The sequence below is a fragment of the Somniosus microcephalus genome, chromosome 21 (assembly GCF_052327205.1).
Source record: "Somniosus microcephalus isolate GS21.2 chromosome 21, FLI_Smic_1.0, whole genome shotgun sequence".
Classification (NCBI taxonomy): domain Eukaryota; kingdom Metazoa; phylum Chordata; class Chondrichthyes; order Squaliformes; family Somniosidae; genus Somniosus; species Somniosus microcephalus.
Genome location: NC_141007.1, coordinates 23,554,439 through 23,575,858, shown reverse-complemented (window position 1 = coordinate 23,575,858; position 21,420 = coordinate 23,554,439). Strand labels below are relative to the sequence as shown.

At 41.1% G+C, this 21,420-nt stretch overlaps 1 protein-coding gene across 5 annotated transcripts in view; it reads left to right on the top strand.

The window, feature by feature from the left end:
• Window positions 1–21,420, top strand: part of LOC147102652 (uncharacterized) — a 449,465-nt gene that overhangs the window by 378,116 nt on the left and 49,929 nt on the right. For 4 of the 5 annotated variants that reach the window (XM_085963336.1, XM_085963338.1, XM_085963339.1 and 1 more), the window contains one exon: window positions 14,445–18,176. In XM_085963336.1, coding sequence (XP_085819462.1) covers window positions 14,445–18,176 — 3,732 coding nt within the window. The remainder of the gene's footprint in view (window positions 1–14,444; window positions 18,177–21,420) is intronic. The other variant, XM_085963337.1, reaches the window with a different exon arrangement.

The window sequence follows — 21,420 nt, the reverse complement described above, 5'->3', positions numbered from 1 at the left end:
ACCCGATCAAGCCCCTTCACAATCTTATATGTTTCAATAAGATCGCCTCTCATTCTTCTGAACTCCAATGAGTAGAGTCCCAATCTACTCAACCTCTCCTCATATGACCACCCCCTCATCCCCGGGATTAACCGAGTGAACCTTCTTTGTACTGACTCGAGAGCAAGTATGTCTTTTCTTAAGTATGGACACCAAAATTGTATGCAGTATTCCAGGTGCGGTCTCACCAATACCTTGTATAACTGCAGCAATACCTCCCTGTTTTTATATTCTATCCCCCTAGCAATAAAAGCCAACATTCCATTGGCCTTCTTGATCACTTGCTGCACCTGCATACTAACTTTTTGAGTTTCGTGCACCAGGACCCCCAGATCCCTTTGTACTACAGTACTTTCCAGTTTCTTGCCATTAAGATAATAACTTGCTCTATGATTTTTCCTGCCAAAGTGCATAACCTCACACTTTCCAGTATTGTATTCCATCTGCCAAATCTCTGCCCACTTACTTAGCCTGTCTATGTCACTTTGCAGGTTTTTTATGTCCTCCTCACTCACTACTTTCCCTCCCATCTTTGTATCATCTGCAAACTTTGATATGTTACACTCGGTCCCCTCCTCCAAATCGTTAATATAGATTGTAAAGAGTTGGGGACCCAGCACTGACCCCTGCGGAACACCACTAGTTACTGATTGCCAGTCTGAGAATGAACCATTTATCCCAACACTCTGCTTTCTGTTAGAGAGCCAATCCTTCACCCACGCCAGAATATTACCCCCAATCCTGTGATTTTTTTTATCTTGAGCAATAATCTTTTGTGTGGCACCTTGACAAATGCCTTTTGGAAGTCTAAATACACTACGTCCACTGGTTCTCCTTTATCCACCCTGTATGTTACTTCCTCAAAAAACTCAAGCAAATTTGTCAAACATGACTTCCCCTTCATGAAACCATGCTGAGTTTGTCCTATTAAGTTATGTTTATCCAAATGTCCCATTACTGTCTCCTTTAATAATGGAATCTAAAATTTTACCAACCACAGATGTTAGGCTAACAGGTCTATAGTTTCCAGCCTTCTGCCTATTACCCTTTTTAAATAAGGGTGTTACATTAGCAGTTTTCCAATCTGCCGGGACCTTTGCTGAGTCCAGGGAGTTTTGGAAAATTATTACCAATGCATCCACAATCCCTACCGCCACTTCCCTCAAGACCCTAGGATGTAAGCCATCAGGTCCAGGGGATTTATCCGGCTTGAGTCCCATTATTTTACCAAGTACCACTTCCTTAGTGATTTTAATCGTATTTAGCTCCTCTCCCCCTAGAGCCCCCTGTTTGTCCAGTGTTGGGATATTCTTAGCATCCTCTACCGTAAAGACTGATACAAAATATTTGTTCAGCGTTTTTGCCATCTCCATGTTTCCCACCATTAATTTCCCGGTCTCATCCTCTAAGGGACCAACATTTACTTTAACCACCCTTTTTCTTTTTATATAACTATAGAAACTTTTGCTATCTGTTTTTATATTTTTTGCTAATTTACTTTCATAATCTATCTTCCCTTAATCAATCTTTTAGTTATTTTTTGCAGTCTTTTAAAGACTTCCCAATCTTCTATCCTCCCACTAGATTTGGCTACCTTATATGCCCTTGTTTTTAGTCGGATACTATCCTTAATTACTTTACTTAGCCACGGATGGCTATCTTTTCTTTTACACCCTTTTTTCCTCAGTGGAATATTTTTTTTTTGGAAGTTGTAAAATAACTCCTTAAATGTACACCACTGATCATGTATCGTCTTACCCTTTAATCTATTTTCCCAGTCCACTCTAATCAATTCCGCTCTCATACCTTCATAGTCTCCTTTATTCAAGCTCAGCACGCTTGTTTGAGATCCAACCTTCTCACCCTCTACTTGAATATGGAATTCAACCATGTTATGGTCACTCATTCCAAGGGGATCCTTTACTAGGACATTTTTAATTAATCCTGTCTCATTACACAGGACCAAATCTAAGGTTGCTTGCCCCCTGGACGGTTCAGTTACATACTGCTCAAGAAACCCATCCCTAATACACTCAATGAACTCATCCTCAAGGCTGCTCTGCCCAATTTGATTTGTCCAGTTAATATGATAGTTAAAATCCCCCATAATTATAGCTGTTCCCTTATTACAAGCCTCAACTATTTCCTGATTAATACTCCGTCCAACAGAGTTGCAACTGCTCGGAGGCCTATAGACTACGCCCACTAGTGTTTTTTTCCCCTTATTATTCCTTATCTCCACCCAAACTGTTTCACTACCCTGCTCCTTTGACCCAATATCATTTCTCTGTATTATCACAGAATCACAGAAAACTCACAGTACAGATAGAGGCCATTTCGGCCCATCGAGCCTGCACCAACACACATCCCACCCGATCCCCGTAACCCCTACACCAACACGTATCCCACCCTATCCCCGTAACCCCACGTATTTAATCCCCCTAACACTAAGGGTCAATTTTTATCATAGCCAATCAACCTAACCCGCACATCTTTGGACTGTGGGAGGAAACCGGAGCACCCGGAGAAAACCCACGCAAACACGGGGAGAATGTGCAAACTCCACACATTCCTTCCTTTATTAACATAGCCTCCCCACCTCCCTTCCCTTCCTGCCTGTCCTTCCTGATTGTTAAATAACCTGGTATGTTTAATTCCCAGTCATGGTCACCCTGCAGCCATGTTTCTGTAATGGCCACAAGATCATACCCATATGTAGTTATTTGTGCCGTTAACTCATTCATTTTGTTACGAATGCTGCGTGCATTCAGATAAAGAACTTTCAAATATGTTTTGTGACACTTAGTTCCTGTTTTTTCCCCTTTTACTACTTTACCTTTTACTCCATACCTTCTGTCCCTTCCAGACACGTTCTGTTTTTTAATTTCCCCACTGCTACCTAAGTCTATGACCTTCTCCGTTGTCATTTCTGTTATTTGCCCTCTAGAAACCTCCCCCCCACTAATTAGTTTAAAGCCTTCTCTACAGCCCTAGTTATATGATTCGCCAGGACCCTAGTCCCAGCACTGGCCAAGTGGAGTCCGTCCCAACGGAACAGCTCCCTCCTGTCCCAGTACTGGTGCCAGTGTCCCAAGAAGCAAAACCCATTTCTCCCACACCAGTCTTTGAGCCACGCATTTAACTCTTTAATTTTATTTATCCTAGCCAAATTTGCTCGTGGCTCAGGTAATAATCCTACCCTTGAGGTTCTGTTTTTTAATTTGACCCCTAGCTGCTCATACTCCTTTAACAGAACCTGCTTCCTTGTCCTATCTACGTCGTTTGTACCAACATGGACCACGACAACTGGATCCTCCGCCTCCCACCCCAAGTTTCTTTCCAGCCCAGAAGAGATGTCCTTAACCCTGGCACCGGGCAGGCAACACAGCCTTCGGGACTCCCGCTCTTGACTGCAGAGAACCCTATCTATCCCCCTAATGATACTATCCCCTACCACTACAACATTTCTTTTTACTCCCTCCACTTGAATGGCCCCCTGTTCCACGGTGCTGTGGCCAGGTTGCTCATCCTCCCTGCAGTCCCCGCTTCCGCCCTCACGGAGTAAGAACCTCGATCCTGCTTGACAAGAGCAAGGGCTGCGGCTCCTTCAACACTACATCCTGGATCCCTGTACCTTCCTCACTCGTAGTCACACCGTCCTGTCCCTGACCACGGACTACATCTGCAGTAATTAATTTCATAGGTGTGACCACCCCCTGAAACAGAGTCCAGGAACTTCTCCCCCTCCCTGATGTGTCGCAGTGTCTGAAGCTCGGTCTCAAGCTCTTTAACACGGAGCTTGAGTTCCTCTAGCAGCAAACACTTATCGCAAATGTAATCACCGTGAGCCTCAATGGGGTCCACCAGCTCCCACATTTCGCAACAGTGACGCATCACCTGTTCACCCATATCTGTGTAATTAATTAAATTTCTTATTATTAGTTATGAAGACCCTCTGCCCCGATATAGATGATAATATTACACCACTATTTAATAGGACTTACCAACTTAAAAATATAGAAGAGAAGGAAGAGGACCTACCAACCAGCTGATCACCAACCTCCCTCGTGAATGCTGTCTGGGGGACCTGTCCGGTTGAATTGTCTCGCTGCTCCACGTCCTCAGTGTTGGATTAGCCTGAGAGAGGGAAGCAAAACAGAGCAAAAAGCACCCCCCCACCTCCCACTTGCCCGAACTCTCTCACTTACCAAACTCTACTTACACTCAATGCGACCGCACTCAGCCTGCAGCACTAAACCCGCCCCTTTTTATACCCGGATTCTACTTCCGGTTTAAACTCCCCAACAGCTTAATTTACTCTTTTTAAAAAATAAAAAAAAAAATTAATTAAACTTACTTCAAATAATTCACTTTTTTACTCACTAAAATTCAGTAAATGCACTTAAAAGACTTTTTCTGCCACTTACCAAAGTCTGCTTAAACTCAATGCGACTTGGATTTGAATTGCGATCCCACACTTAACGTGCTACCCAATCCCAAATCCTTGCCTTTCTATAAGAATCCGGAAACCAGTTATAAACAAATATTAAATGGTACCTCCTTCTCCACCCATCCCCATATACAAACACATGCTATTAATTCATATTACAGCATAACCTAGACTCAATCCCAATCCAATACTAAAGGAGCGCTACATTGTCAGAGGTGCCATCCTTCGGGTGCAGCATCAAACTAAGCCCAAATCTACCTGTTCCCCTGGTTCTGGTGGATGTTGAGGATACCTTGGCACCATTTGAAGAAGACAGCGTGTTCTGGCAGCAGTCCTCCTTCGACCAGCACCACAAATGGATAAAGTGGTTGTTCCTCTCCTTGCTCTTTGTGGGAATTTGCTGCATTTACAACAACAACAACAACTTGGATTTATATAGCGCCTTTAATGTAGTAAAACGTCCCAAGGCGCTACACAGGTGTATTATAAGACAAAAAATTTGATACTGAGCTGCATAAGGAGAAATTGGGGCAGGTGACCAAAAGCTTGGTCAAAGAGGTAGGTTTTAAGGAGGAAAGAGGCGGAGAGGTTTAGGCAGGGAATTCCAGAGTTTAGGGCCTAGGCAACAGAAGGCACGGCCACCAATGGTTGAGCGATTATAATCAGGGATGCTCAAGAGGGCAGAATTAGAGGAGTGCAGATATCTCGGGGCGTTGTGGGGCTGAAGGAGATTACAGAGATGGGAGGAGCGAGGCCATGGAGGGATTTGAAAACAAGGATCAAAATTTTGAAATTGAGGCATTGCTTAACCGGGAGCCAATGTAGGTCAGCGAGCACCGGGGTGATGGGCGAACGGGACTTGGTGCGAGTTAGGACATGGGCAGCAGAGCTTTGGATCACCTCAAGTTTATGTAGGGTGGAATGTGGGAGGCCAGCCAATAGTGCGTTGGAATAGCCTAGTCTAGAGGTAACAAAGGCATGGATGAGGGTTTCAGCAGCGGATGAGCTGAGGCAGGGGATGTTATGGAGGTGGAAATAGGCGGTCTTAGTTATGCTGCGGATATGTGGTCGGAAGCTCATTTCAGGGTCAAATATGACACCAAGGTTGCGAACAGTGTGGTTCAGCCTCAGACAGATGTTAGGGAGAGGGATGGAGTCAGTGGCTAGGGAACGGAGCTTGTGGCGGGGACCGAAAACAGTGGCTTTGGTCTTCCCAATATTTAATTGGAGAAAATTTCTGCTCATCCAGAACTGAATGTCGGACAAGCAGCCTGACAATTTAGAGACCGTGTAGGGGTTGAGAGTAGTGGTAGCGAGTTAGAGCTGGATGTCGTCGGCATACGTGTGGAAACTGACGCTGTGTTTTCCGATGATGACGCCAAGCGGCAACATGTAGATGCGAAATTGGAGGGGGCCAAGGATAAATCCTTGGGGGACACCAGAGGTAACGATGCGGGAGCGGGAAGAGAAACCGTTGCTGGTGATTCTCTGGCTATGATTAGATTGGTAAGAATGGAACCAGGCGAGTGCAGTCACACCCAGCTGGACGACAGTGGAGAGGCATTGGAGAAGGATGCAGACAAATTGAGAAGGGCAAGGAGGGATAGTTTACTTTTGTCAGTCACAAAGGATGTCATTAGTGACTTTGATGAGAGCCGTTTCGGTACTGTGGCAAGGGTGGAAACCTGATTGGAGGGATTCAAACTTGGAATTAAAATGACTATCGCATTTACCTGCAAAAGTCAAGCCAATGAGAGGGAGGAACTGAAAGAAATCAGTATTTGTAGGGAAATGGTGTTAGGAAAATTGATGGGACTGAATGCCGATAAATCCCCAGGGCCTGATGGTCTACATCCCAGGGTACTTAAGGAAGTGGCCCTAGAGATAGTAGACGCATTGCTGGTCATCTTCCAGAACTCGATAGACTCTGGAACAGTACCCATGGATTGGAGGGTAGCTAATGTTACCCCACTATTCAAAAAAGGTGGTAGAGAAAAAGCAGGGAATTATAGACCGGTAAGCCTGACATCGGTAGTGGGGAAAATGCTAGAGTCTATTATAAAAGATGTAATAGCAGAGCACTTGGAAAGCAGTGACAGGATCGGACAAAGTCAACATGGATTTACAAAAGGTAAATCATGCTTGACTAATCTACTGGAATTTTTTGAGGATGTAACTGGTAAAATAGATAAGGGAGAACCAGTGGATGTGGTGTATTTGGATTTTCAGAAGGCTTTCGATAAGGTGCAAAATCAAGGCACATGGGATTGGGGGGCAAGGTATTGACTTGGATAGAGAACTGGTTGGCGGACAGAAAGCAAAGAGTTGGAATAAACGGGCCGTTTTCCGAGTGGCAGGCAGTGACTAGTGGGGTACCGCAAGGATCGGTCCTAGGACCCCAGCTGTTCACAATATATATTAATGATCTGGACGAGAGAATTGGATGTAATATCTCCAAATTTGCAGACGACACAAAGCTGGGTGGGGAGGGTAAGCTGTGAGGAGGATGTCGTGAAACTCCAGTACGATTTGGACAGGCTGGGTGATTGAGCAGAAACATGGCAAATGCACTATAATGTGGATAAATGTGAGGTTATCCACTTTGGTGGCAAAAACAGGAAGGCAGATTATTATGTGAATGGCAATAGATTGGGAGAAGGGGAAGTGCAAAGAGACCTGGGTGTTATTGTGCACCAGTCGCTGAAGGTAAGCATGCAGGTGCAGCAGGTGGTTAAGAAGGCAAATGGTATGTTGGCCTTCGTAGCAACTTGTTCGAGTACAAGAACAAGGATGTCTTGCTGCAGTTGTACAGGGCCTTGGGCATTGTGTACAGTTTTGGTCACCTTACCTGAGGAAGGACATTCTTGCCATGGAGGGAGTGCAGCGAAGATTCACCAGGCTGATACCTGGGATGGCAGGAATGATGTACGAGGAGAGATTGTGTCGATTGGGCTTATACTCACTGGAGTTTAGAAGATTGAGAGGGGATCTCATCGAAACCTATAAAATTCTGTCGGGTCTGGACAGACTAGATGCAGAAAGGATGTTTCTGATGGCCGGGGAGTCCAGAACCAGGGGTCATAGTCTAAGGATAAGGGGTAAGCCATTTAGGACTGAGATGAGGAGGAATTTCTTCACCCAGAGAGTGGTTAACCTGTGGAATTCTCTGCCACAGAGAATATATTCAAAAAAGAGTTGGATATATTTCTTAAGGCTCAAGGGATATGGGGAGAAGGCAGGGACAGGGTACTGAATTTGGATGATCAGCCATGATCTCATTGAATGGCGGAGCAGGCTCGAAGGGCCGTATGGCCTGCTCCTATCTTCTATGTTTCTATGTTTCATTGAAGTAATTCCTTATCTGTGAAAACACTTAAGATGTGTTTGAGAGATGTGATGAGCAATATAAATGCAAGTTTTTCAGATATATTGATTTTAAGTGGTGGCCTTAGCGCACTCCAGTAGAACAATCATTATGCAAGTAAAATTCAAAGAGTAAAAAAAAAAAATCATTTATGTGGTGCCTTATCCCATCTCTCAGAATCATCCTAAAGCACTTGGCAGTTAATTACAATGAAGTGCAGTCATTATTATGTAGACAGGCATTTTATGCACAGTAAGGTCCCATGAACAGGAATGACAGACACCTCAAGCAACATCTGAAAATTAGTATGAAATATAAAGTAATAAACTTCAGATATGTAAAAGCTTCAGTGGATCACAGCTTCACAAAATATTATTGGATTTGTGATTTAAATAAAATTCTGTAGATATGGAAACTAGAAATGCATCATCCCTTGTTCAGCAATCCAAGTGAATTTATCCACCAATTGGAACCTCCAACAGCAAACTGCAGATATTTGATACCATTCTGGGTATGATTTTTTTTTTTATATTTATTTCCTGAGCTCATTTGAATAAGGCTGAAGGATGGTTGTGTGGCTATCATTGGTGTCCTGAACTATCAGGAAGAAAAAATTTTGTATCTGCCATTGATGTTTATTGACCGAGTTCACCAACTTTCCATAAAAACATAGCTTGTGTCTGACTTCTGCCAGTAGAAAACAAAATTGAAATGATGGTTACAATCAGTCACAAAAGTGTCTCGGAGAATATTTTTGAACTTTGATTTATGACCAGGTAAAATGTTCCACAGATAACAATACCAAATTGCTGCTTATACTGTCAATTTTTTTCTATGAATAAAATCATATTAAGTGACAGTAAATACTACAACACATGTTTAGCAGTTTCATTACTCTCTTTTACACCTAGCGGGGAAAGAACGGGATGGAGTCGTATAGCAAAATCATAATGTGTGCGTTATATACACATTTAGGGTTTTGCTCTAAATGGGGAACCAGAAATCTTTCCTCCAGGTTATTTGACTCGTGTGAAGTAGCATGGGTTGGTATAAAATGCTAATTTTATCTTGGCCTGCAGCTGAATGGTGAATTTTAAAAACATTTTTAATAAAAGCTAAAATAGCTGGGATTAAAATATTCTTGTTGGGTGATTTCTAATCCTTGTATGCACACTTTACAGTGGAAGTGTTGGCATCACTCCCTCTCTTTAACGTTCAGTTACCAAGAATGATTAACTTCAATATCCTTATTTATTTCTTTTTGAGTTTTTAAAAGGAGGGTTTTTATGAACACAAAGAGCTGATGACCTCATTGGGAACTCGGTTGGAGGAGTTCTTGGATCCCTACTGTTAATTAAGCTAGTTCAGACTTGGTGAAATTGCTCAATCACCTGAGGTTAACCACTCATTCAACTCCCTGTCACTACAGAACTCCGTGCACCACCCAGCTTGTTTCCTGATCTCGTCCGCACTATTTAAACAGAAGTATTTAACAAAAAAAAATTGCTCGGATGTTGAAGTTGTAATTCCTTGTAATTATTCCATTTAATGACTTCCGCACTGCCTTTCTTCCTAAATTAAAGATGGTTTCCCCTGTTCCATTGTAGAATTGAAATGCAAAAACTTTACTACCTTGTTTCAGCTTCTTCACATTCTGCTTCTTTTCCTGACTTTTGTCACCACTTATTAAGGGTTGCTATACTGCAGTAGTTTCACCTACACTTGACTCATACAAGATCATAAAGATGTGATACATATCTGAGCTCAATTCATTACTAAGCTTTTCAGTTTAGTTCTAGAGCCAGAACTGGCATCCTGGAATAGGAAATAGGTTAATTTGCATTCAATTCATTGGCAACTGTCCAAAAAGAACTGGAGGGATCACAATCCAAGTGAGGTGTTTTTTTTAAGTTTGGAAACTCAACATGGCAGGCCTCCTTGAGGATAATTTTGAAGTAACGAGAAAATCCCCACAATTTTTTTTGGTAGGGCAGGACTGTAAATTAAAATAAATCCGTTAGCTGCTCATGCGCCCCACTACCCTACCCCCCCACCCCACCCAACCAAAAGAGTATTTTCCATTCAGCCTTTTTTCCGACAACTGCTTCAGTCTTAAAATGATATGGATTTGTACCCTCACCAAAAGAAATCAATTTGATCTGAGCTCACGTTTCTTCTTTCATTTTGTGTGATCTCCCCTTACCGTTAATACTTTCTTTAACCTTTTCCATTATTGCTATTGTCATCTTTCAAGTTTGTTTCACACCTTGTAGAGTTGATGGCCAGTAATCCCTTTATGATCCTTTTATATTTTTGAGTTGGCCAGTTTTGATTGGGTGCGGGGAGGAGGGGGGGGGGGAAGGCTGATGGTTGGGGTCTGCCCCGCCCGCTCACAAGGAGTGCTTCCCGAGGCTGTCCTCACAGCAGCTGCTGGGATTCCTGAGGCCTGGGAACCCCTGCCGGCCACAGTTAAACCTGCAAAGCAGGTTAAATCTGAGGCTTCCAGCCTCATTAATATTTAAAGTGCCAACCCGCCTCCTGGGTGCAGGTTGGTTGCCCTCCCCCCCCCCCCCCCCCCCCCCCCCCCCCTGTTCTGCCTCCATTAAAACCGGAAATGGGCAGGTTGGGGACTGGATTCAGATTTGTAACATTTTAACCTCCCATCCCAACCAAACCTGCCCATTTTTGGGGGTTAAAATTCCCCCCCTAATGTCAGTTTTTCATGTGTAAGCTGAGATAGTGACTGTCTGCTATTCCAAAGTTGGGGCATCATAGCCATGCCTTCTCCGAATAGCCACACACATGCATTTTCCAGCAACAGTTAGTAATTTTTTTACTTGTTGCATGGTGGGTGAATGATTTAATTATTTAAGTGCGTATGTGTTATATATATATAAATAATATAAAAAGTTTGAAAATTTGAGTGAGCATATGAAATAAAATATGAAGATTTAATTAAATAATTTATGTGGAAGAAAATGAATAATTTATTACATTTTTGGGTCAGGTAGCATTACTGTGTAAATTATTTTCATGTTGGTTGGTGAAGATGAAACTTTATATTTACAGATTTGAGCAACAGTGAGAGAAATAATGGAGCAAAGAGTTGAATTGAACATGAAAAATTAAATCAGTAATTTATAAAAGAAAATTAGATATTTAATTGCTTACTAGTGGTTTTAAGATGGCAGTGAACAAATCATTAATTTTAGTTTAGTACATAGAAATTTTAGATTTGATATAGTGTATGAGAAGAATTTTGCCAACCTAGATGAATTAAATGTAGAAAACTGGCCAAATAAATTTGAGGTGAAGGTTGAATAGTTACTTTTTTAATGGTCAGTAACAGATAAGGAAACGTAATCCAATCATCTATTTGTTTATATTTTAAGTTGACATGTTGTGGTTTGGATAGTCGTCGTATATATTAATTATATTATTGTGACCTATAATGGGTCAATGCTATGAGAGGGAGGGGGATTGATTAGCCCAGCACTGAACTATAATGGGAAAATGTTTGACAAAATTGTGCTAACAGTAAGTCAACTGATGCACAAAGGAATTGTACGCAGATGTAAGATTTTTAATATACAATAGAAATACAGACTTTCTCCTTACCTTTCACTGCTGCTTACAGTATTTCAAACTCTAAGCAACTTGCTGTAATATCAGTACCAAACTCAAAAAGTAGTTTGACGTGATAATGGCAATTTGATTTTGTGCCCCATGGTTCACAAGTCGTTATTCTAAAACGGCTACCTGAATCGGGAGTCATTTTTGGTTACCTCCTCGATGGGTTATACTGCTTTCATGAACATTTTAACTTCCACTGTGTGCTAAATACCAGACTCAAGGACCACAAATTAAAACCGTGCCATGACCATGCACCTTAATGTTACTTATGCACACAATAAAGACAGACCAAAAATGACTCTGATTCAGGTAGCCATTTTAGAATAAGAACTTGTGAACCATGGGGCACAAATCAAATTGCCATTATATAGCACCTTTCACGACCACTGGACATCCCAAAGTGCTTTACTGCCAATGAAGTACTTTTTGAAGTGTAGTCACTTGTAATGTAGAAAATGTGGCAGCCAATTTGCGCGCAGTAAACTCTCACGAACAGCAATGTGATGATGGCCAGATAATCTGTTTTAGCAATGTTTATTGAGGAATAAATATTGGCCAGGACACTGGGGATAACTCCCCTGCTCCTCTTCGAAATAGTGCCATGGGATCTTTTATGTCCACTTGAGAGAGCAGACAGGGCCTCAGTTTAACATCTCATCGGTATGACTGCACCTCTGACAGTGCAGCACTCCCTCAGTACTGCACTGGAGTGTCGGCCTAGATTTTTGTGCTCAAGTCTCTGGGGTGGGACTTGAACCCACAACCTTCTGACTCAGGTGAGGGTGCTACCCACTGAGCCATTGGCTAACACACAAGCTCTTGCTCTAAGCAGGTTTTCTAATTTCATCAGTCCGAGCACCTTCAGCTATACCTATCCCCATTGATGACTTCGGTTCTTTGATATACTCTATTGATTGTTTTCTGACCAGATTCTTCACCACTCAACAAACTTTCATCATTGACCCCTACACTACCTACTTCATTTCTACAATAATTCAGTCATCTCTATTACACTCCATCTCTATTAAAAGTGCAGCTGTCTTCCTTACTCGAGCTTGTTGACTGAAGTACAGGTACTGTAATACCTGACTGTGCGCAAACAATACATATCAGTTATATATAGCAAGCTATTAAAATTTGCATAAAATGTAGGTAAAGTATTGCTTTCTTTGTACATCAAGATTTATTTTCAAAATAAATCCTGAAAATGCAGGATTGTCAAAGTATTGAGCAACACATTTATAATAGCAAAATACTGTGGATGCTGGAAATCTGAAATAAAAACAGAAAATGCTGGAAATACTCAGCAGGTCAGGCAGCATCTGTGGAGCGAGAAACAGAGTTAACGTTTCAGGTCGATGACCCTTCGCCAGAACTGGAAAAAGCTGGAGATGGAACAGGTTTTTAAGCAAGTACACTTCATCTAGATCCATCTTTTGTTTCTCAACTTGACCCATTACCAGCTCCTTTTGCCTTGCACCATCATCCCTTTTGTCTTTTAATCTCTCCTGCCTTCCATCCTATCACAGACCTTCCCTTTTGTTCTTTCCTCCCCTCCCCTCTTTCCCAGCCCCTACACCTGCTTAAAAACCTGTTCCACCTCCAGCTTTTTCCAGTTCTGACGAAGGGTCATCGACCTGACACGTTAACTCTGTTTCTCTCTCTACAGATGCTGCCTGACCTGCTGAGTATTTCCAGCATTTTCTGTTTTTATAACACATTTATAATGGTGGATACAGCAAAGTACTGAAACTGGCTCTTGTGCCTAAGAAGCAGCAATTCCCCAATAAAACATTTATCTGAAAGCAAGGAAAAGGGTTATAAATGAACTAACATACTGTGTAGTTTATATGAGGTGACATTAGGCAATTGTTTTAATTCTGATTGTCTTGGGTCATTTTATTGAAGCATCTTGATGAATTTGCACCCATTCCTACTTTTCCCAACATGCATTTATTGGAGTGGTAACTGCTACCACTGCATTATACACAAGGTGCAGCTAGCTTAACTAAGAATTAATTTGAACATCAGAATAAATTAATCAACCTCCTTCATTGACTGTCAACATGAGTGGATTACGATCAGGAATATCACTGCTTTAAAAAAAAAAATCTCCTAATCACTATTTTTAATTTATTGTACTTTGACACCCTTAGTTTGAACAAAATAGGTTTGAAAACATCCACACTTGTCTCTTTGCTTAAGACTTTTGTTTCTTTGCCTATCCATTATAGTTGCCTCTATGCTGTAGCCAGCCAACCTGAATTCCTACCTAAATGGTACTTGCATCCAGAAGTAGCCTCATTGCTATTACTGATGTATGGTCACATTGCTATTACTGATGTATGGTCACATTGTATCACATCAGGAAGGTAGAGGTGGGGTAGACAAGCAGAACAACTGTTTTGGAAGTTTAAAGCTCAAGCTTTGAAAATTTGAATGGGTATAAGCTACAAACTCGGGGCTGTTTTAATGAAAAGATTGTTGGTAGCTTTAAGAGTTTTTGTTTATGAAAGTGTTCACAGGGACCTACGGTTAAAAGCACTGGATTTCAGGAATCATTACAAAAAATTCCCTGCCTGTATGTTGATTATTGTATGCTAACCATGCATTGACAGTACTTGCCTCCTGACCAATAATGCTAACTTTTCATATGCATGTTTTCTAAGATACTAACCATATTCTGACTTCATTAGTGCAGAATGCTCTTAGCATTTTCTTTGCTTAATTTTTTGCAACTAATAGATAATAGTTTGGCCTTTTACCTTATTTGCTGAAAACTTAATTTTTATTCCTTGAATAATGCTGAAGTTTTCAAATCTACATGAAGAAAAATATATTTACAAACCAATAATATTTTTAAATCTCCATTATTGGGACTGAGAAGCAAAAATTAAAACAGTTTATTCAAAAATCTTTTACATCTGTGTTAACCACTATCTGGTCCCCTTTTCTAAGCTGGAGCCACCTTTGGCAAGTTCAAACGCCTGGCAACAGCTACAGAAGCTGAACCAGGACCTACAAGCTGAGCTGGAGGTTCAACGGCAGAAACAGGAGGTGGCCAATGCACAAGCCCAGAGCCTAAAAAAGAGCTACCAGGATGCCAAGGAGCTCCTGAGACAACAGGAGACAAAAATGCAAAACCTCCAGGCCAGACTGGACATTTCTTTATCGGAGATAGCCATTAATGAACAGTCATTATCCAAAACCCAAAATGAGTTGCGCCTTGAACGTCAAAAGTATAAAGAGCAAGCGGATGAGTATGAGAGAAAACTAAGTATGTTTAGCACCAAGTTGCGAGAGAGTGAAGAGAAGCTTAGAGAAGTCGAGGGACTACTTCTTGAAAAGACACAAGCTTTTAGGGATCTAGAAAGGCAAGTGGCTCTTCAGGACGACTATCAGCGAGAAGTGAAGCGGCTGCAAGAGCATCTGGAAGAAGCAAGCAATAGGCTGCGCAACAGTGAACAAGGGGTTATTCAGAGTGAAGAACGTTTTCAGAAACAATATGAGAGCCTGAAAGAAAAATATGAAAAGGAAAAGGAGCTCCTGTCGCACAGTGTACGAGAAGCTGAAGAGAAGGTGAGAGAATATGAAGATCGCCTGCAGACTCTTGAAGCTCAGTTAGAGAGAGTTCAAAAAGAAAAGCTGGCCACCTCTTTCAAAAGCAGCGAGATGGTAAGACAAATGGAAGAGCACGTTGAGATGCGTGAGGGGACAGTGAAGAGACTGACCCATGACATAGATATCTTGTCAGCTGAGAATGAACAACTGAATCAGCGTTATCAGGAAATAGTTAATCAGTTGACAGAAGCTGATAGAGAAGTTGAAGGGCTGAAGTTAGAATTGGTGAAGGAGCGAGAAGGATATCAAGATCTGAATGAAGATTTTGAAAAGGCTATTCAAGAGGTAAATACACTGAAAAATGAAGTGGAAGAAACCAATTTTAAAATGGTGTCAGTAAAGGAATCCTATGAGAGAGAATTTGAAAAGAAAAATAAGGACTTCAATGAGGCTTTAATCAAACTGGAAGCTTTGGGCACCAGTTTAGAGGAGACGGGGAAGAAGCTTCAGCTTAAGGAGGCTACACTTAAAGGCCTTGGTTGGCAGGTACCAACAGACATTGATATGCTTATGGAAAAAAAAGAAGAACTTCAGATCAAATTAGAAGATGCAGAAACAAGATTAGCTGAACAGGACATAAAGCTGCAAACAACTGAAAGCAATTATAAGGAACTTCTTTCCCAAAACAACAAACTCAAATCAGATCTGGAAGCTTCAGAAAAAAATAATGAACATATAGCAAGAAGGAGCCTCTCAAGTCTTTCAGCAGGTCATTCCACAACCAGTTGGTCTGAACTAGAGGGGGGCCAAAGCTCAATGAGTTCTGGTGCACAGCTTTCTAAAGAGTTGATGGCAAGGCTTCAGCATTTGGATGGCCAATTAACAGCACTGATTGGCTCAGTAGTACAAACGTGCGCAGAAAGCTGGTTTTCAGGACTGCCATCTGTGAATACTGAAAGTTCATGTGACACAACAGTAGCAGATAGTTACATTACAAACCTGAAAAAATACCTGGCAATTGTGTGCACACTTGAAACTAAACTATTGATAGCAGAACAAAACATTAAAGGGGAAACTATTTGTCCTTTATCCGCAAGTCTGCGATGTGATGTAGAACATCACGGAGGACTATTTGAACCTGGAGTTTATCCAAAAGAGCAGGAAAAAGAAAACCAGTCATTAACCTGTTCCCTCTCAGAGCAGCTTGCCAGATCAAATATCAAGCATAAGATACTGGTGCAGGCTACCAACTCTGAATTCCAAGTACTGCAAACTAAACTGCTGCAATTGCATAATGTTTTAGAAGGCTTACAGCAGAAAGCTGGTCAACTTGCTCAAGGATGGGACGTGGAACAGCATAGACAATTGTCTGAATTAGTACATGCGCTAGGAAGTTCAGTACAATATTTGCAACATGTGGAAGAAGATCTAGCCAGAAAAAATAGAACCTTTTTTGGTGAAGAATCTTTAGTGAGAGACTCTTTAACAGAGGAGGAAAAGCTAAAACATTTAGTTGACAAACTGTCACTTGAAGCAGCAACACTTAACAATATTGCCAGTGCTTTGCAGAATTCAGACTCCAGTGTAAAAAATACTTTAGATGAAATTAGAAAACACAGTGAAAGCATTACCATGCCTTTGGTATCCCTGGAAGAAGTCAGTACTCAAATAGGACATTCTGTTCTTAACAAATTATTAATAGAAGGAGAGTTTTGGGCAAACTTGCCTAAAATTAATGAAAGCAAGACGTCCGATGTCGAAGAACAATTAAATGAACCTATAAACAGTTATCTGAATATGATGGCAAACAGTACTTTAATAAAAGGCGAAATGATGTTCTGGGCCCATAATATTTTGGAGGTTTCGGAAGAAAAGCTGCAGCAGTTGAGAGCACAGTACATGAAAATATATCACAGAAACCAGAACCGTGAACAGATGCTCAGGAATGTTATAGCTGCTTATGGGACTTGCAGATTTGATGGGCTGATTGAGGAAATTCGTAGTGAACTGAACAATGACGAAGAGGGCGAATCGCTGCTCTTATTTTCTAAATCCCTTAAACTACCATCAGCTTCTGTTTCTGCTGACCAAGACTTTGAACTTGGTGTAAGGACAGAGTTAGTACAGCAAATTAGGAGAAACGCTTGCTTGTTGAAGAAAATGTCATACTCCATTCAGTCATGTGCAGGTGATGATCTGGGCCTCTTGGCCAGAAGGCTTGTTCACAGCATGGATTGCATACCTGCATTAAGCAGACATAGTGATGCAAAAGACATGTGGCCTTTCCTGCTTCAGGATGCAATGGTGCAAGCTGAATTATCATATGTAATCTCCAAGATTCAGTTGAAACATGACCTCAGACAAAGTGGGGATATACAGCTGAGACTGGAAGCTCTGGAGATGGAGCACTCAAACTCCATTACTTTGTTGCAGAGCAAGCATGCAGCTGAGCTGAAGAAACAAAAGCAAGAACAGGATTTAGAGTTAAAGAAATTAAAAGGGGAGATTGCACAGTTTAAAAAATTGGATATTTCAGGAGCAGGCGTTGGTGCTAGAACAACTCATATCCAAATTGAGGGAGAACCAATTGACTCATTGGACAAGGCTATTGAACTGCAGGACATGGCAGCAAGGCATAAGAAAGAGCTGCGAGAAGCAAGAGAAGCATATGAAGCAGAGGTGGAGAAATTAAAAAGGGAGATAGCCAGGGCAGGAGAGACATTGAGACTGAAAACAGAAGAAAATGTGAAGGAAATAGATTCATTGACTGTCTGCATGGAAAACTTGAAGGAAAAACATGTTGAGGTGCTGAAGAGACGAGGGGAAGAATTTAAAATGGAGAAGAGAGAGCTAGAACAAAGATGTGCTAGGATAAAAGAAGAGCTCACACGAGAAATAGAAGCTTTAAAAGAATGTAGAGATCCTAAAGAGATGGACCTTGTAAGCGATCTACAGCGATCCACTGACCCATACAGAAAAGCAGCAAGTGAGCCACATTCAGTGGCCTTGCTCAGAAATCGCATACAAGAGCTGGAGTCCCAGATAGATGCCACGAAAAATAAGATTGAAGCCGGTCCAACAGCTCTACGGGAGAAATATGAAAAGGACCTGGAGAATCTCAAGGTGTCCGTGTGTTTAATAATACTGACTAGTAACTGCATGTTGGCTTGTAGCATTACACCTTGCTGCCAGCAATTGGCTTATGGTTGTGTTCTGTTTTGTGTCTCAACCTGCATGGAGGATAGAATTGCATGATTTACTGTTGGACTGGGCAAAGTCATGAAGAGTAAACTTTCCAAATTCTGGGGAAATGGTGGAAAGAAACAGATACTACAGGTGTAATATTTGCTGAAAATTAAGGAACTAGTTACATTATATTTGCATTAAAAAACTATTATAGAAGCTATCCCAGTTTTGAGCAAAAACCTTGAATCCAGCTGGCTTACAACCTGAGTGCAATTGAATTGTACCTGAAATTTGCCCAGTTCTTCTTCTGTTGTGTCTATCTTTTGAGTTTACTGTGTGCTCTTAAGCGATCCTTTCAAATACAGCAGAACCCATTTATCTGTTATGCTTCTGGATTATGTTTTGTTGAGTTACCAAATAATTGAATGTATGCTACAGTAGTTGAAGGAAGGCAGGGTAAGGTCCACATAAATTCAATATAACAAATTTTTTTAAAAACCTGTCTCCTGAGATCAAAAGATGAGTATACCTTTTGCTAACATAATGAACAATTATAACTTCCAGGATACCGTTCCTATCTACCCTTTGGCATTAATGGATCTTGAATTCATTACGCATAAACTCCTTTGATCAGGCCAATCTAAATTTTGTCCTTATTAAAGAGGTTTGTCAAAATGTAAAACCTTTACAGTGACCCCTAATTACCCCTGTTAAAGGAAAGTTTCCAAACAAAATCTAAAAAAATTGCATCCTTATTTTAAAAGGATAAATTTCCTATATTGGTATCCATATTTTGTTGATACTCGGGTTCATTTGAATCGTATCATTTAGTTACATTTTGTTAAATATTTTAGATTTCGAATTGCTGTCAGAACAGTGGGTTCAATTGCATTTGATTAAAAGCATCCCTTCGTAGCAGTGCTTAGTAATGTAAATTGGTGGCCACATTACCCTTTGCTGTTTGTCTTGATGCTATGCTACTAATATATGAATCTCCCTTTTTCTTTCTTTCTCTTTCAGCTGGCTACATATCTCTGTCGCACCTTTGAGGCACTAATAAACTAACAACTTATTTTGCTTATCAAGAAATGCTGTAAAAACCCTTAAGTTTATCATATTTTCTATTTAGAGACGGGTCTTATTTCACTCTTGATTGTTCAAAAGTTATTAAGTTGTCCCAAGGGACAGAGTTGCTTGGGTGACTAAGCCAATAGTCTCAATCATTGCCCTTTTTTGTCTGGAGGCTTGAGTTCAAATCCAACCAGGGTGTATAAATGAGCATTTTCTCTCCATGGTAGTGTTAAAGGTCACAAATGCCACATAGGCCATAAAGATCCCTGATTCAACTCCTGATGTGTGCTGAGTAAGGTGGTGTCAGGCAATGCATTGTTATGAATGCTGCAGTTAGCTTGGTTTGGGAGGGGGGATATTTAATGGTGTGTGGATGATCGAATCGGCATGCTGTGATGAAGACTGGCTGCTTGACTGAAATAGTGGAGGGCGACCAGCGCTTGTGAACCTGTGCGGCACCGGAAAGCCAACGCCTTGGGGGGGGGGGGCACGGGCTGGTGAATAAATTTCAGAGAATGCAAAAACAGTAATGATTGTACTTTCTACCATCACGGAGCACAAGTGTACAAAGGAATCCATTTTGAGATTGCTGTTCATTAGCTACTGACTCACTCAAAGCAAGCCAAAATAAACGTGAACCCTTATAGAAGAGAGATGTTTAAAGTAAGTATAAATAATATCTGCCTACATTAAAAACAGAGAAAAACACAAGTGCTGAAAATCCAAAGTTAAAAACAGAAAATGCTGGAATTGCAACAGGTCAAGAAAAATAATCAGTGTTTCTGGTGTGATCCTTTATCGGAACTTAGGATAGAGCTGAGCCCTGATGAAAAGTTAAAATTTTGGGGTGTAACCTATCTTTCTCTTTAGATGTTGATCATTGTGCTATGCATTTCTAGCATTTCCTGTTTATATTTTAGATTTCTTGCATTTTGATCATTTTTGTCCATAGGATGCTCCACCTAGTTTTACATCACACATTCTCAGTTCAGCTTTGGGTTCACTCACTGATGTTGGTAGTTCCAGGAAGGTCATTGTGTGGATTCATGCTGCACCTGACATTGGGTTCACTATTATTGCATTTCTGTTAAATTTATGGCACACACTAGAAACCTGGTATGGAAATTGAGACCAGTGTAAGAAGATGTTGTCCAAACCACATTTGTTGCTTAAAGGGGAAGGAAAGTCTAGGGAAAGTAGTTTTGATTAAAGTATTCCCCCATTGTATATTGGTTGACTTTCTTATTTAAAAGTGTTAAACTTTTCACCCTGCTAGGCTGTTGCATCATGTCACTGACATGGAAACATCTTGCACTGATTGCCGTAAGATTGTGATTTTGGACTAGCTGAAGAGCTGATCCGGAATACCCTCTGTTGGCTTAGTATGCAGCAAAATCTCCACACACCAGCAACTTTCCTGAGGTCAGTCGACTCCCAGGCTGTTCTAAAGTCGCAGCCTCCATTGTGATGAATGGATCTGTTTCAGGGTGCAGAGAGCTCCTCCACATCACAGACTGCACCTTATTGGCCAATCAGTGAGGAGATCTGACACGATGAATCTCTGTGGGGTAAAATCATTACTGATTTCTAAATAGTGAATCATTACTTTAAAAAAAAATCAATCTAAAATGAGGAAGTACTTTGAATAAAAAAGTACACCTTACCCTTCCAAAGAATTTGCATCCCTTTTAATAAAGTTGTGTTGACACAATGGCTTCTGATGAATATTTGTGGTTCTTGGCTTCGCTGCCTCTCAGCAGCGGCATGTCTCACAGGAAGAGGTAATGTGCCTTTTAACACATAACAACAATTCTGCCCTGAGGGTGAAATTCAGAATAGGAAATTTCACAGCAGTTTGTCCATTGTTCTCTGGAGTAGTGTGTTGTGACAGTTCATAAAGAAGAAATGGAGAATAAAACCCGAACTTTGTGAGGGAAGGGAATGATCCAGTGGCGCACCAAGTGCACTACGCTATAACAAAGTAGGACATATGTTTGTGCAGCCGCAAGTTGAATTTCAATTGCATAGTCTATTTGACTCAACACGCAAGGAGCAAAAATCTGTTCTCACATTACTTGGGATATAAGGGGGAAGAAAAAGGGGGGGGGGGGAAGAT